General features: G+C 47.7%; 1 protein-coding gene across 1 annotated transcript; it reads right to left on the bottom strand.

Moving 5' to 3' along the window:
* Nucleotides 1-3,796: 3,796 nt before the first annotated feature.
* On the bottom strand, nt 3,797-4,762 carry LOC129326401 (olfactory receptor 51V1-like). Its single transcript, XM_054974558.1, has one exon. The coding sequence runs from the start codon at nt 4,760-4,762 to the stop codon at nt 3,797-3,799; it is 966 nt and encodes a 321-aa protein (XP_054830533.1).
* Nucleotides 4,763-13,565: the final 8,803 nt, after the last annotated feature.

The following is a 13,565-nucleotide window of genomic DNA, read 5'->3' as shown; positions in this document are numbered from 1 at the left end:
ACCTGCGTTGGAAGAGGCAGATCTCTGAACAGACATTTAGACTGCTTTCATGGAGCACCAACATGGCCCAACTCATCTCCTGGCATTCGCAAACATGAACTCAGCCAAAGCATCTCTAACCTCCTTTCCCTCTTCGAGATGTCCCCGGTCATTGTCCAGACCTTCCTCCTCCTCCTGTGGCACTGCAACAGGTGTGGGATCACCCCTTTCACATGTAACTGGGTGTCCCCTTGCCTTGCAAATATTGCTTGGGATTACACACGCTGTCACAACTGTCACTATGTTCTCCTCCCTGAAGTTCAGATGTGTTTCCAGGTACCTCCATCTAGCCTTCAGACGACCAAAACTACATTCAACCAAATTTCTATTTATTTTATTTATTTTATGCGATTTGTATTCTGCCCTCCCAGCACCAGCAGGCTCAGGGTAGATGCCAACTAAAACAATAATATAGAATACAAATACCTTTAAAACCAATAAAACATCTTAAATATTTAAAACACACACACACACAACAAGCAATACAGCAGCAGGTTTTGAAAAACATATGGCAGCAGATTTCACCAGCAACCATCACCCAACCACCTCCAGAAACATATGGCAAAGGCTAGGTGGTAGATATCCCTTTGTGGGGGCATGGCTTTCTCTAGGTGGCCGGCAGGGAGGCCCAGAGCATCAACCATACGCCTGGCGGAACACCTCTGTCTTACAGGCCCAGCGGAAGGATAGCCGGGCCCTGATCTCTTTAGACAGAGTATTCCACCAGGTCCAGCATGAGAAAGTGATCTGTCGGCATGGTGGTGCGCCTCATTTACTGTGGATGACCCATACGGTTTCATAAGCCACCTTCGAAGTGGGTATGTACCATTGGAAATAAGTAGAGGCGGCACAGAGATGCCTGGCAAATTCAACGTGGGGTTGCCAGGAACAAATGCCCCTGCACCCGTGGCTGCACATGTAGCAGAATTTTTAAAGACAATGGCATCATGGTTGCGTCCACTCCACACGATTTCCACGTCAACCAATCGCCCACGATGATCCACCATTCCCTGAAGTAGTATAGAGGAGAGATTTTTCCTGTTAACATACTCCTCGGATCTGCCTCTTGGTGTGCAGATGGGGTTAGGGTTGTGTTTGTGTGTAGGTGTGTGTGCATGCTCACATGTGCGCGCCAAAGAGTGCAAACTGGATTCAAAAAAGGAAGAGGCACCAGAGATCACATTGCAAATTTACAATGGCTAATGGGACATACCAGGGAATTTCAAAAGAAAATCAGCCTGTGTTTTACAGATTACAGCAAAGCTTTGGACTTTGTAGATCACAAAAAGCTATGGAGATTGTTTTGGTGCGCAACCTCTACTCTGGACAAGAGGCTACTGTCAGGACAGAATATAGGGAACAGAATGGTTTCCAATTGGCAAGGGTGTCAGACAAGGATGCATATTATCTCCCTACCTGTTCAACCTCTATGCAAAGTATATCATAAGGAAAGATGGATTCGATATAGAAGAAGGTGGAGTGAAAATTGGTGGAAGAATCATTAACAGTTTGAGATATGCAGATGACAACACCATGTTACTGGCAGAAAATAGCAAAGACTTGAAACAACTACTGATGAAGGTTAAAGGAGAAAGTGCCAAAGAAGGATTATAGCTAAACATAAAAAAGACAAAAGTAATGACTACTGAGGAACTACACAATTTTAAAGTTGACAATGAGGAAATTGAAATTGTCCAAGATTTCCTAATCCTTGGCTCAATCATCAACCAAAAGGTGACTGCAATGAAGAAATCAGAAGAAGATTGAGACTTGGAAGTGCAGCTGTGAGGGTGCAAGATAAGATCCTCAAAGATAAAGATGTCTCTCTGGGAACCAAGATCAAGATAATCCAAACTATGGTATTCCCCATTGCCATGTATGGATGTGAAAGCTGGACAGAGAAGAAAGCGGACAGGGAAAAAATTGATTCATTTGAAATGTGGTGCTGGAGGAGAGTTTTGCAGATACCATGAGGGAGCCTGGCGTGGGCTTTCGAGGACCACAGTTCTCTTTGTCAGATGCATCTGGCGGGGAGGACTGTGGTTATCGAAGGCTTGTGCTGCAGTGGAATTGGATAGTCTAGGTGGTGCTGCTGAACTCTTTTTGATTTTGCTACTACAGACTAACACGGCAAACTCCTTTGAACCTTTACACAAACAAACTGATCCTCACACCAAAAGGAGCTGTCTGCATCTCCATATCAAAGGAGTTGTTTACATCCCCCCTCTCCTCCTCCCCCCCTCTATATTTGACCAGTTTCCTTCTGCCCTCCATGCATCTGACGAAGAGAACGTGATTCTCGAAAGCTTATGCTACAATAAAATTGGTTAGTCTTAAAGGTGCTACTGGACTCTTTTTTATTTTGCAGATACCATGGACAGGCAAAAAGACAAAGAAGTGGGTACTAGATCAAATCAAGCCTAAATTCTCCCTAGAAGCAAAAATGACAAAACTGAGGCTGTCATACTTTGGTCACATCATGAGAAGACAAGACTCTCTGGAAAAGTCAATAATGCTAGGAAAAGTGGAAGGCAGTAGGAAAAGAGGAAGACCTAAAATGAGATGGCTGGATTCAATCAAAGAAGCCACGTCCTCTGGTTTGCAAGATCTGAGCAAGTCTGTTAACGATAAGACATTTTGGAGGTCTATCTTTCATAGGGTGCCCATAGTTTGGAGATGACTTAACAGCACATAACACACACAAGCAAATAAAAATTACTTCCTAGGTGTAAATTACAATAAAAGAAAGTAATTACTCATATTTCTAGTTGTCAAGTAAAGCTTGCAGCAGGATTTGAGTCTGTAGCACCTTAGAGACCAACAAGATTTTCAGGGTGTACGCTTGTTGGTCTCTCAGGGGCCACTGAACCCAAACCCTGCTGTTCTCCTGCAGACCAACATGGCTACCCACCTAAAACAGTAACGTTTCTGGACTCAGGTGTGCCTGGGGGTGGCCAGGCAGGAGCAGCACTCATGGTGGCAGGTAGGAAAGTCTTCTTCCTTTCCTCTTGGCAAGGATGCATTGGGGCAGCAGAGTCCAGGGCACAAAGCACTCCCGAATAGCCACAGTGGATCCTGTTTCTTCACCCACGGCCGCATCCCAGCCACATAGATCGTTGTATCTATCGAGGTACTGGCTGAGAGTCCTTTGGGGACTGGACAGGATCAGGAGAGTCACCAGGCAGCAAGAAGCTCCTCCTAGAGCCAGCATGCCAGCAGTGGGCTTTGGCTAGCAGTGCCTTCCTGCTTCTGCACATGGCCGTTTGGTCCCCCATTAACACCTGTGCCACGTCCCCCTGAGCCCACATGGCAAGTGGTATCACTTCTTCAACCTGATACCACCACATGCTTGGCCGGGGAAATGGTCTGGGGATCATTGGTTTCTGGTGCCAAAGCAAACATCATTCATAATAATGAAGCTTTCTAGTGATGAAAGCATCTTAGCATCATCTCCATCCACTTCACACGGCCCAGCTAGCTTAGGAAGCAAGCAGGATGAAACATACCTGAGCTTCGGCCAGAGTTCTAGAAGAGCTCAGGATGTGGGGCAGGGAGGAAAATAACAACAACGAAGCGCAACAAGGGAACATAGAAGTACCAAGCAAAATTATATAGTAAGATTTTGGCAGAGCTGGCACAGACTTGATGCTAAGTGCCTGTGAAACAGAAGCAGGGCAAATAGTAGAAATGCTGCTCCCCAACCCATCCCTTCTGTTCGTTCTTTGTGGTCTCTTGAGTGGGATTCATTTTACTGAGTTTAGCTCCATTTTCTCCCAAAAGGACTCAAGGCAGAGGCTATTCTGAGGATCCGGGTGTAGATCTGCTTTGTTCTGAGGCAGTAGATGACGGGGTTCATCAGGGGTGGGAGGAGGATGTAGATGTTGCCCATAATGACATGGAGAAGGGGAGAGGCATGCTGGCCAAACCGGTGCACAATGGAGAGCCCGAGCACTGGGACGTAGAAGACCAGGACGGCACATATGTGGGAGACGCAGGTGCCCAGGGCTTTGTGGTGGCCTTCATTCCCAGAAGTCATGCCCAGAACAGTCCTCAGGATCTGGCTGTAGGAGACGAGGATGAAGAGGAGATCAGAGCCCATTGTAAGGAGGATGAGGATGAGAGCATAAAGGCTGTTGAAGGTTGTATCAGCACAAGCCCAACGGATTAGGTCCTGATGGAGACAGTAGGAGTGAGAAAGGACAGCCCCTGGACAATACGGGAACTGCAGCAGAAAAGGCACAGGTGGCAACAAAAACATGGTGCTTCTTAGCAGCAGAACAAGGCCAGTTCCAGCCACCCTGGCCGTGGTCACAAAACCAGTGTATCTCAGAGGGAAGCAGATGGCCAGGAAGCGATCTATTGCCATGGCAAAGAGCACTGCTGACTCCATGAAGGAGAAGGAGTGGACAATAAAAAGTTGAGCAATACAGCCGTGTTTGGTGATCTTCCACAGCTGGAACCAGAGGACTCCCATCACGGTGGGCACGGTGGTGAGGCAGAGGCCCAGGTCGGTGGTTGCCAGCATGGCCAGGAAATAGTACATGGGCTGGTGCAGGCTTGGCTCTGTCCATATGATGTACAGAATGGTGCAGTTGCCCAGCACTGCAAACAGGTAGGCGGAAAAGATGGGGATGCCAATCCAGTGGTGAAACATCTCCAGCCCTGGGAAGCCACTCAGGCCGAGCACGGGGTTGCTGACATTGTCGAGCTTGAATGATACCATGTTGACTCACATGCAGCCCTTTCCTATTGCTCTGTGAAGCACAAAAAAGGATTGAAGCAAATGCTACCTTCAGATACTGCTTGGGAACCCAGTGGGGGGCAACCCACTGTCAGATTTTCAAGTTCCTGCCTGAACTTTCACTAAAACTGCTATTCGCCTCCGAAGCTACTGGCCATCTGACGCCAAAGAATCTCTCTAGGCCTGAAAGGGCACCCAGGAGGAGGGGATGGAAACTGGCTCCTGCCCTGGCCGATTGTCAGATATTATGATGCATTTTATTTCATTTCAATTATTAGATTTATATCCCACCCTCCCCACAAGCTGGTTTAGGGCAGGTCACAACAACACTAAAATATGCAGATAGAATATACATTAAAACAATAAAACCATCAAAATCCAACGGTTACAAATATTATAAACACAACAGTTAGAAATGCATGTGACTCAAAGGAAGCAAAGTTGGGACAGTTGGAGGAACTGACAATTTCCCTTTCTTGGATGGAAATCTCCCTTTAGCAGAATTCAGATCTGTCTTCTCTCCAAGGAAACAAGTCTGGCTTACATTGGTGGTCTTTGCAAGCCCCACTGGCAGGCAAACTGACCTGAAGCCCCAGGTATTTTGCAAGGGTCCTCTTAGGCACGCATCTTGCTGGCAATGCCTGTCCAGCAATGCCCATGTTGGTTATTGCTGAGGGAGCCTGGCCTGCCAACCTCCATGCCTCCAAAGCTCTTTCCAAACTCTCAAACCTCCATTGGAGAGCCAAAAAATGAAAGAGCCCCAAGTGCTGCATGTGGCGGAACGGGCACTGGCTCTCAGTCCGGGCAACTGAGCCGCCGTCAATGGCCTGCTAGCCCCGCTATCCGCCTTCCACCGTCCCTGGTGGGCATGGTTCACCTTCTTCGTCGCTGCCACCACTCACTGAGGGGCAGTGAGACCCCTCTGGCTGAATTTCCCTACTGGGAAGTGAATTCCCCAATCTTTGGGTGGGCCCTGGAGAATTGGCAACCCACCAAGGTCTGGCCTGATCAGTTCTCCTGGGCTCCCTCCCTTCCTGTAGCGTGCCAAGTGGGGGAGCTTACGTAGTCAGAGCACCACAAGGTCCTTTATAGTCCAAAAAAGTATAATTTATTAACTACATACAGAGCACTATATACAAAGCAGGTGAAGGCACAACACATAGGGGTAGACCCCCCCCCCCCTGTTCAGAGCTCATTGGGCAGAAAATCAAACTGAAGAGAACCGCCGTCTGCTTTCCCTACCACACTGTTCCCTGCTCTGCCTTAAGGGGCTGGTGGTCTGAGGGAAGGTTCCCCCTTCCTTTCCTTTCTGCTGCCTCCCAGGCCCTCCACATTTAAGGCCCAGGCACCCGGGTGTCACCCAGCAGCAGGAGCCTCCCCTTCCTCAACCAAGAAGGAGCCTAACTGACCTTTTTCCCCCTCAGGATCGGCTGAGTCTCCCCATTCAGGCTCCACCCCTTATTTTTTCCCGCCCTTTTCTTGGCCCCGGGGCAGCTGGGAGTTGTAGTCCAGGAAGAAGGGCGTCCCACACCAAGACTCCTGCAGGCCCCTCCCTGGCCCCACAGCCCATCAGGCCTCATGGGGAACATTTCTTTTCTCTTTAAGACAGATTAATTGCTAGCAGCACTCATTTCACCCTTGGCAACCATTTCGTTACACTGCAGAGGAGCACGGCGCAGCAGGCTGCCCTGCAAGGCAGTAAAGAGCGCTCAGGTGCTCGGCCTCTTCAGAACGGGCCACCTGGGTGCAGTCAGGTAGGAGCCCTTATTCCCTGCTGTTGGGTACCGGGAGAAGTGAGCCCATTGCCTTCTTCCATAGACGAATGAAATTCACCTCTGTATTGTTTGCTCAGTCACCATCTGTTGAAATCAGGACTATTCTGCAGCAACAAGCATGTGCCCAGCCTCCAGGAGACATTGATAGAATCAGCTCAAGCTTCCTTGTGCAACAGTCCGCTGTTACTGTTTTCCAACTGAACGTGAGAGGAGCAGGAGTGCTTGTGTTTATCCAATGTTATGCCCGAGATGAAGTGAATGTCATGAAACGGGAACTGGAAATTTGCACGCATAAGCCCGTCGGCTGTATGCCCACTGTTAACACCAGTGCTTGCATGGACTCTTGGTACTCCTAATACTCCGTTCTCTAATGTTGGACATTTCACCATGGAATTTGCCAAGTAACAAATGACTGCACATATGGACTGACGGATTTTGTAACTATTTATTGTATATTTATTGCATTATTTATTGTGTTTATAACATTGACTTATGCACTTTTGCACTTTGCACCTTGATAAATTTGTGAAATAAGTATACAATTGCCTTTTGATTGTATTACTCCCAGAATTGTTTCCCTCAAGCTTCCTTGTGAGCAGGAAGGAACTTAGAAAAGTTTGAGATGATTGTGGTGACGATCCTTCCCCTGGCTGGTTCTGGAACCAGGATGCTGAAGGGATTTGGGAAGGATGCTCTCTTACCTGGAACCGTGCAGATATTCTTTCAGCCCAGGACCTCCCGTTGCAGGCAGCTCTGAGGAGAAGAGTGTTGTCTGTCCTTCAGTCTTGAGTCTCTTGCCGTGAAGGAAGCACCTGAGGGCTGCCTCAGCTGATGGGGCTGGCTGGAAGTATTTATAGAGGGGGGGTCCCTTGAGAGATGCTGCAGTTGAGGAATGCTCAGCCGATAGGGGAGGCACAATGGTGGGGGAAACAGCTGGTTTACTCCATGAGCTATGAACCCTTCCCAGGGGAGCCTCACCTGAGCAAGGGCTGGCTCCCATTTCTGGCCTTCCCAAGCAGGGATTAACTCAGCTGGCCAGGGCAGGTGCAGATCCTTAAGGCTGCCTGGGGATCCTCCTGGTTCCCTGGGAGGCCCGTGAACTGCACGTGCTCAGGGGGCCATTTCTCATAGTTGGAGCACTCAAGGCCCCGGGAAGAGGGAGTGCCAGGCACTGGGAGCACAGGTTTCACTGGTGAGAGCACTGGTATAATTCTGATAGCAAATGGTAGGGAGGGTTTTTTCCCCCCCTTGAGCACGCACCCATTGGAAAACACACACGGGATAGGTGGCAAGATAGGGGGGAAAAGCAGGCTTAGGAATTCCTGTATCTCCCGATGTTGCCGGCAGCAGACAGCCAAATACCTCTAAGAGGTTGACTACACATGAATGCAGGCAGTAGCCATTTCTGTCACCAGTAACTGGTATGCTGTGTCTAAACATGGAGGTTCAATTGAACTGTAGGCACAGCCCCACAGTTCTATTGTGCTGTAGATTGCGTGAAGAGAGGAGGGGGGTGCTCCCCTCAGTTGTATGCTCCTTTTTTATCCAAAGACAAAAAATCCCAGAAACCTCCCTATTTGGCACATGAACTACAGATTAAGCATATTGAGTTTCCATGCCCATGGCTGCTTGGTTCCCCAAATATCTTGGAGGTCTGAGATCCTGAATTAAAATATGTAGGGATGCTTTAACAACTGCTGGTTCCGCTCATGCCATGTTCACTGGCTGTGAACAGAGACCTGATTTTTTGATGCAGAGGAGTTAGCCGTGTTAGTCTGTGGTAGCAAAATCAAAAAGAGTCCAGTAGCACCTTTAAGACTAACCAATTTTATTGTAGCATAAGCTTTCGAGAATCAAGTTCTCTTCGTCAGATGCATGATACAGAGACTGGTCAAATACAGAAGATTTTTTGACAATCAGATCTATAATTAGACAATCTTTTTGATTAACTAGCCAAACTTGCCCTCCCCAAGGGAACAGAAATGACAGTTGGAGTAATCTCATTTGGTGGGAACATACCTGTTCTGGTTGGATAAGGTCCTTAGCAAGCACATATCTGCTGGAGTTACTCTCTCCTCTTGCTGCCCATCCTACTCCCTGAAAAATTAAACTCAGTAACAAGACACCAGAAACAACAATCAGAACTGGCCTCACAATAAAGAATTTCATTTGGAGTAGTTTATATTCTGCTGTCAAAGAAGGCAGCATCGTTGAGTTGGATTTTATTCAGTTAAGTCCAGAATGCAAACCCCTAATAAAAAATATTTACACATATACTCCACAATGGGCCTATACTGGATAGAGCATTGCTGTTAGAAAAAGAAGTTAATACAGCTGGGGGGGTGGGGGAAGCTTTCTTTTTACTCAGTATAGCTGACAAGATGGCCCTCTACCTCAACAAGGTGGAGCTGGCCACTTGGATCCACTCCACAATAACACTGAGATCAGACTATTGTAATGCACTCTGCATAGGTCTCCTCTCAAAGTCAACTTGAAGACTCCAGTTGGTGCAGAACGCCACATCTTGATAATGATCAAGATCTAGGTGGAGCATGAATATTACTGCCATTCTGCATTCTGTCCACTGGCTGCCCATCAGTCACCAGACTCAATTCAAGGTTTTGGCTATCACAGCCAAAGCCCTTAGGTATCTAAAGAAGGGAGCTTTGACTTTCAAAAGGTTATAGAAACATAGAACTGGGACCATGAAGGGTCACCTAGTCCAGCCCCATGCACAATGCAGGAAATTCACAGCTACAGCTATCCCTCCCTCACCTCCCTCAGTGACCCCTGCTCTATGCCCAGAGGAAGGCCTGGAGGAAGATTCCTTCCTGACCCCAAAGTGGTGACTGGCCTTACCCTGGACATGTAAGAAAGGGCCACGAGATCCCAGCGCCGGCTCTTCCCTTTATGCACTACCTCTCTTGATCTGTGTACATTCACATTAAGTCAGAGAATTATCATAGCTGTCAGGTGGCCATCTGGCCTCTTCTTAAATACCTCCAAGCAAGGAGAGCCTGTTCCACTGAGGAACTTCTCTAATGTTTAGCCGAAAACTCTTTTGATTTAATTTCAACCCATTTCTGATCCAACCTGCTGGGACAACAGAAAACAATTCCACTCCATTCTCTATGTGACAGCTCTTCAAATACTTGAAGAGGGCTGTCATATCACCTCCTCTCCAAGCTAAATATTCCCAAGCTCCTTCAACCTTTCCTCCTAGGACTTGGTCTCCAGACCCCTCACCATCTTCGTTGCCCTCCTCTGGACACGTTCCAGCTTGTCAACATCCTTCTTAAACTGTGATGCCCAAAACTGAACACAATACTCTAGGTGAGGTCTAACCAGAGCAGAGTAAAGTGATACCATTGCCTTTTGTGATCTGAACATTAGACTTCTGTTGATGCAATCTAAAATCACATATCCCTTTTTAGCTACAGCATCACATTGCTGACTCATGTTCAGCATATGACCTACCAAGACCCCTAGATCCTTTCCACATATACTACTGCCAAGACAGGTCTCCCCCATCCTGTTATTATGCCTTTGACTTTTCCTACCTAAATGCAGAACTTTACATTTATCTCTGTTGAAATTCATTTTGTTAGTTTTAGCCCAGTTTTCCTGCCTGTCCAGATCACCTTGAATCTTACTTCTGTCTTCTACTGTGTTTGCAAAGCCTCCCAGTTCAGTATCATCTGCAGATTTTATGAGCATCCCCTCTATTCCTTCATCCAAGTCATTTATAAAGATGTTGAAGAACAAGGGCCCAGGACAGATCCCTGAGCCACTCCACTTGTCACTTTTCTCCAAGAGGATGACGAACCATTAACAAGCAGTCTTTGAGTGCAATCTGTCAGCTAGTTACAAATCCACCTAACAATAATAGGATCTAAACCACATTTTACCAACTTGTCAACAAGAATATCACATGGAACCTTATCAAAAGCTTTACTGAAATCAAGATAAACTATGTCTACAGCATTCCCCTGATCTACCAAAGTAGTAATTCTCTTGAAAGATTGGTTATTCTGACATGACTTGTTCTTGAGGAACCCATGCTGGCTCTTAGTAATGCCAGCTGTCTTTTTTAAATGCTAAATTTCCACATACGGAGTCTTACCACATTTGCTCGCCATCCACAACTTGTTTCTGTCAGTTATTTCTCCTCTGCAAAATGACCCAAGGCTACAAATGTGTGATGGTGAGCCACAAAACGTGAGACACAACCAACGCAGAGGGAGCACCCACACTAGCCTCAACAATTATTATTTAATTTTTGTAGTTGTAAATAGTTATTATGTCCTGACCTGGATAGCTCAGGTGAGCTTGATCTCATCAGATCTCAGAAGCTAAGCAGGGGTCAGCCTTGGTTAGTAATTGGATGGGAGACCTCCAAGGAAGACCAGGGCTGCAGGGGCAGGCAATGGCAAACCACCTCTGTTAGTCTCTTGCCATGAAAACCCCAACAGGGGTCGCCATGAGTCAGTGATGACTTGAGGGCTATCTCCACCATTAAATAGTTATTATAATTAGGTATGCATTGAAATTCTTGTATTATAGTCTTCAAAATTATTAATATTCATATTATTAATTGGTTATTGTTTTATTAATACATTATTCTTATACTGATTAACATTGGCGTTATCTTGTTACCTAAAAGAAACAGAATTAGAAGCTGTTTGCAAAAAACAGCTTTTCTTCCTCTCCTCTCACACCCACAGACTTGCTTGCAGCTTCGCCCTCAACGTATTCTTGATCCATATGGGGCACAGCAGAGACAGAACAAGAGTGCTGTTCTGGCTGGAGGTTTCTGGGTCTGCGCTGATCTAAGAGCCAAGCTACAAGTGACGCCTGACACAGGTTGGACACTTGTCAGCTTCCCTCAAGTTTTGATGGGAAATGTAGGCGTCCTGGGCCGATTCCAGATGGGCACAAATAGAGCGAGTGCTTTCGCTTTTTCAGCAACCTCACTCGTAAAAACCCGCAATTTCCCGTCCCGGCTTACCTGCAGTCCATGGCGCTCAGTTGCGCTCTATAAGCGGACGGTGTGAATGCGGTATTGCGGGTTTGCACACTTCTGGACGCTTTGTCGCCGCAGAGAGGCCCTCCCCTTTCCCTCCTTCCTTTGCCGGCCGGCCGGCAACAATATTCCATTAATTTTTTAAAAAAAACTGGGCACCATTTGCGCAGTCGCACGTTTGCGCACATCGAACTGCGCAAATGCGCACAAACGCACAAAAGTGCACAAAAGTCGACGCTGCATGTTCGCATACCTGCACGTTTGCACATTTGCGCAAAACACGTAAAAAAATTTTTAAAAAAAACCCGAAATGCGAACTAATGAAGGCCCCCGACGTCAACTGTGACGGGGAGGAAACAACCAATCCCGGGTACCTTAGTTGGCCGTGCAAACATCCGGAAGCGGGACGGCACGGTACACTGCGAGACAAAGCGGATGGAGACGAAAGTGAACGCCTGGCCGGTAAGCGATTATTTCTGCAGAAAATCCGCAATTTCTGGCCATCTGGAATTGGCCCTGGTTTTACAGCTTGGCTCTCCATTACAGCTGCAAGACCAGGATGCCTACATTTCCCATCAAAACTTGAGGGAAGCTGACAAGTGTCCAACCTGTGTAAAGCGTTACTTGTAGCTTAGCTCTAAGACGCACTCTCCAAGTGTCCACTGAGCAGAGTCCGGAGCTGGATCGAGCACTCAAGGATGAACCTAGCACTCTTGAGAACTGGCTGTCTTCCCACGTCTTGGTTTCAGCAGACTGGTGGGGAAGTGGGCCCATTAGCACCGCTGGTCAGTGCTGGAGTTCCGGAAGCTGCTCAGTGCACTGGCTGGGATCCTGCAAGGAACCACCCTTAGTACACTGCTTGAGCTGTACCTCGGGGTTGCATGCAGCTAGCCTAGCACTTTGCCTCCTCTATGCCACCTCAGCCTGTGCCTTCTGCCTCCGGCATCTCTGCATAGTGGGGGAGGTCCTGGGGGACCACAGGCACGAGTCCTGCCTGGCTGTCATGTCTGCACCCATCCATGTCATTCATGTTTCTCCGCTCTAATATATCGATCTCATGCATTGCTCATATGGTTGTGCTTTGTACTGTAGTCGCATAATCAAGTACCCATGATGACCTGCTTGAAAACAAAAGTGCCTTCCTCCCAGAACAAGCAACTGTTATCTCTGAAAGTATGCTCAGTGACCTAGCAGCTGTACTGTAACTCTTCACAGGGGAAAGAGGGAGTTTTGATTCCTTGTAATCGTCTGCCTTTCTCTACCCAGACAAAGCTATTGTGTTCTCATGGAACTTTTTAGGATTTTCGCGCCTAAATGCTAACTGCTCAAAGGGAGGGGGGAATAGTGCTCCTTATATCAATAATGCATATGCTTGTATAACCATTCCAGCCAACCTTTCCCATCTATGGATATACCCATGAACTTAATGGATCTCTGAATAAAGACCTTTCAACCAATGCACTGGAGTGCTTGCTGTGAGGGGTTTGGGGATCTCTCTGCCGTGGACTCCCATCCCTAGCACTGACCCTGGCAGAGGGCTGGTGATGGTCTCAGAAGCCGATTGGGAGGGTTTCCTCACAGGTCCTGGCAGGGTTCCTCCGGCACTGATTTGATGTCCGCAAGTGCCCCTGCAGGGCTGGGTCCTTCTTGGTCCTTCTGGCCCATGACAGTCATTGACACCGGCTGCTGGGGCGCAACCTCTGGGGACTCTGAGTCAGTCACTGAGTAGTTCAGAGGGGTCATGATGGTTGCCGGCTCTAGTTTGGGAAGTTCCTGGACAGTTGAGAAGATGGAGCCTGGGGAGGGCAGAGTTTGGGAAGGAGAGGGGTGTCAGCTGGGCATAATGGCACAGAGTCCACCCGCCAAAGTACTTGTTTCCTCTAGGGAAACTGATCTGCTTGGAGGTCACTTGTAATCCTGGGAGATCTCCAGCCACCACCTGGAGGTTGGCAACTCTAGGCCAGAGGCAGCAGCTGCTCCAAGACTG

The sequence above is a fragment of the Eublepharis macularius genome, chromosome 3, assembly GCF_028583425.1.
Source record: "Eublepharis macularius isolate TG4126 chromosome 3, MPM_Emac_v1.0, whole genome shotgun sequence".
Lineage (NCBI taxonomy): Eukaryota > Metazoa > Chordata > Lepidosauria > Squamata > Eublepharidae > Eublepharis > Eublepharis macularius.
The sequence above is the reverse complement of the archived record's forward strand: the minus strand, read 5'-3'. Positions and strand labels throughout refer to the sequence as shown.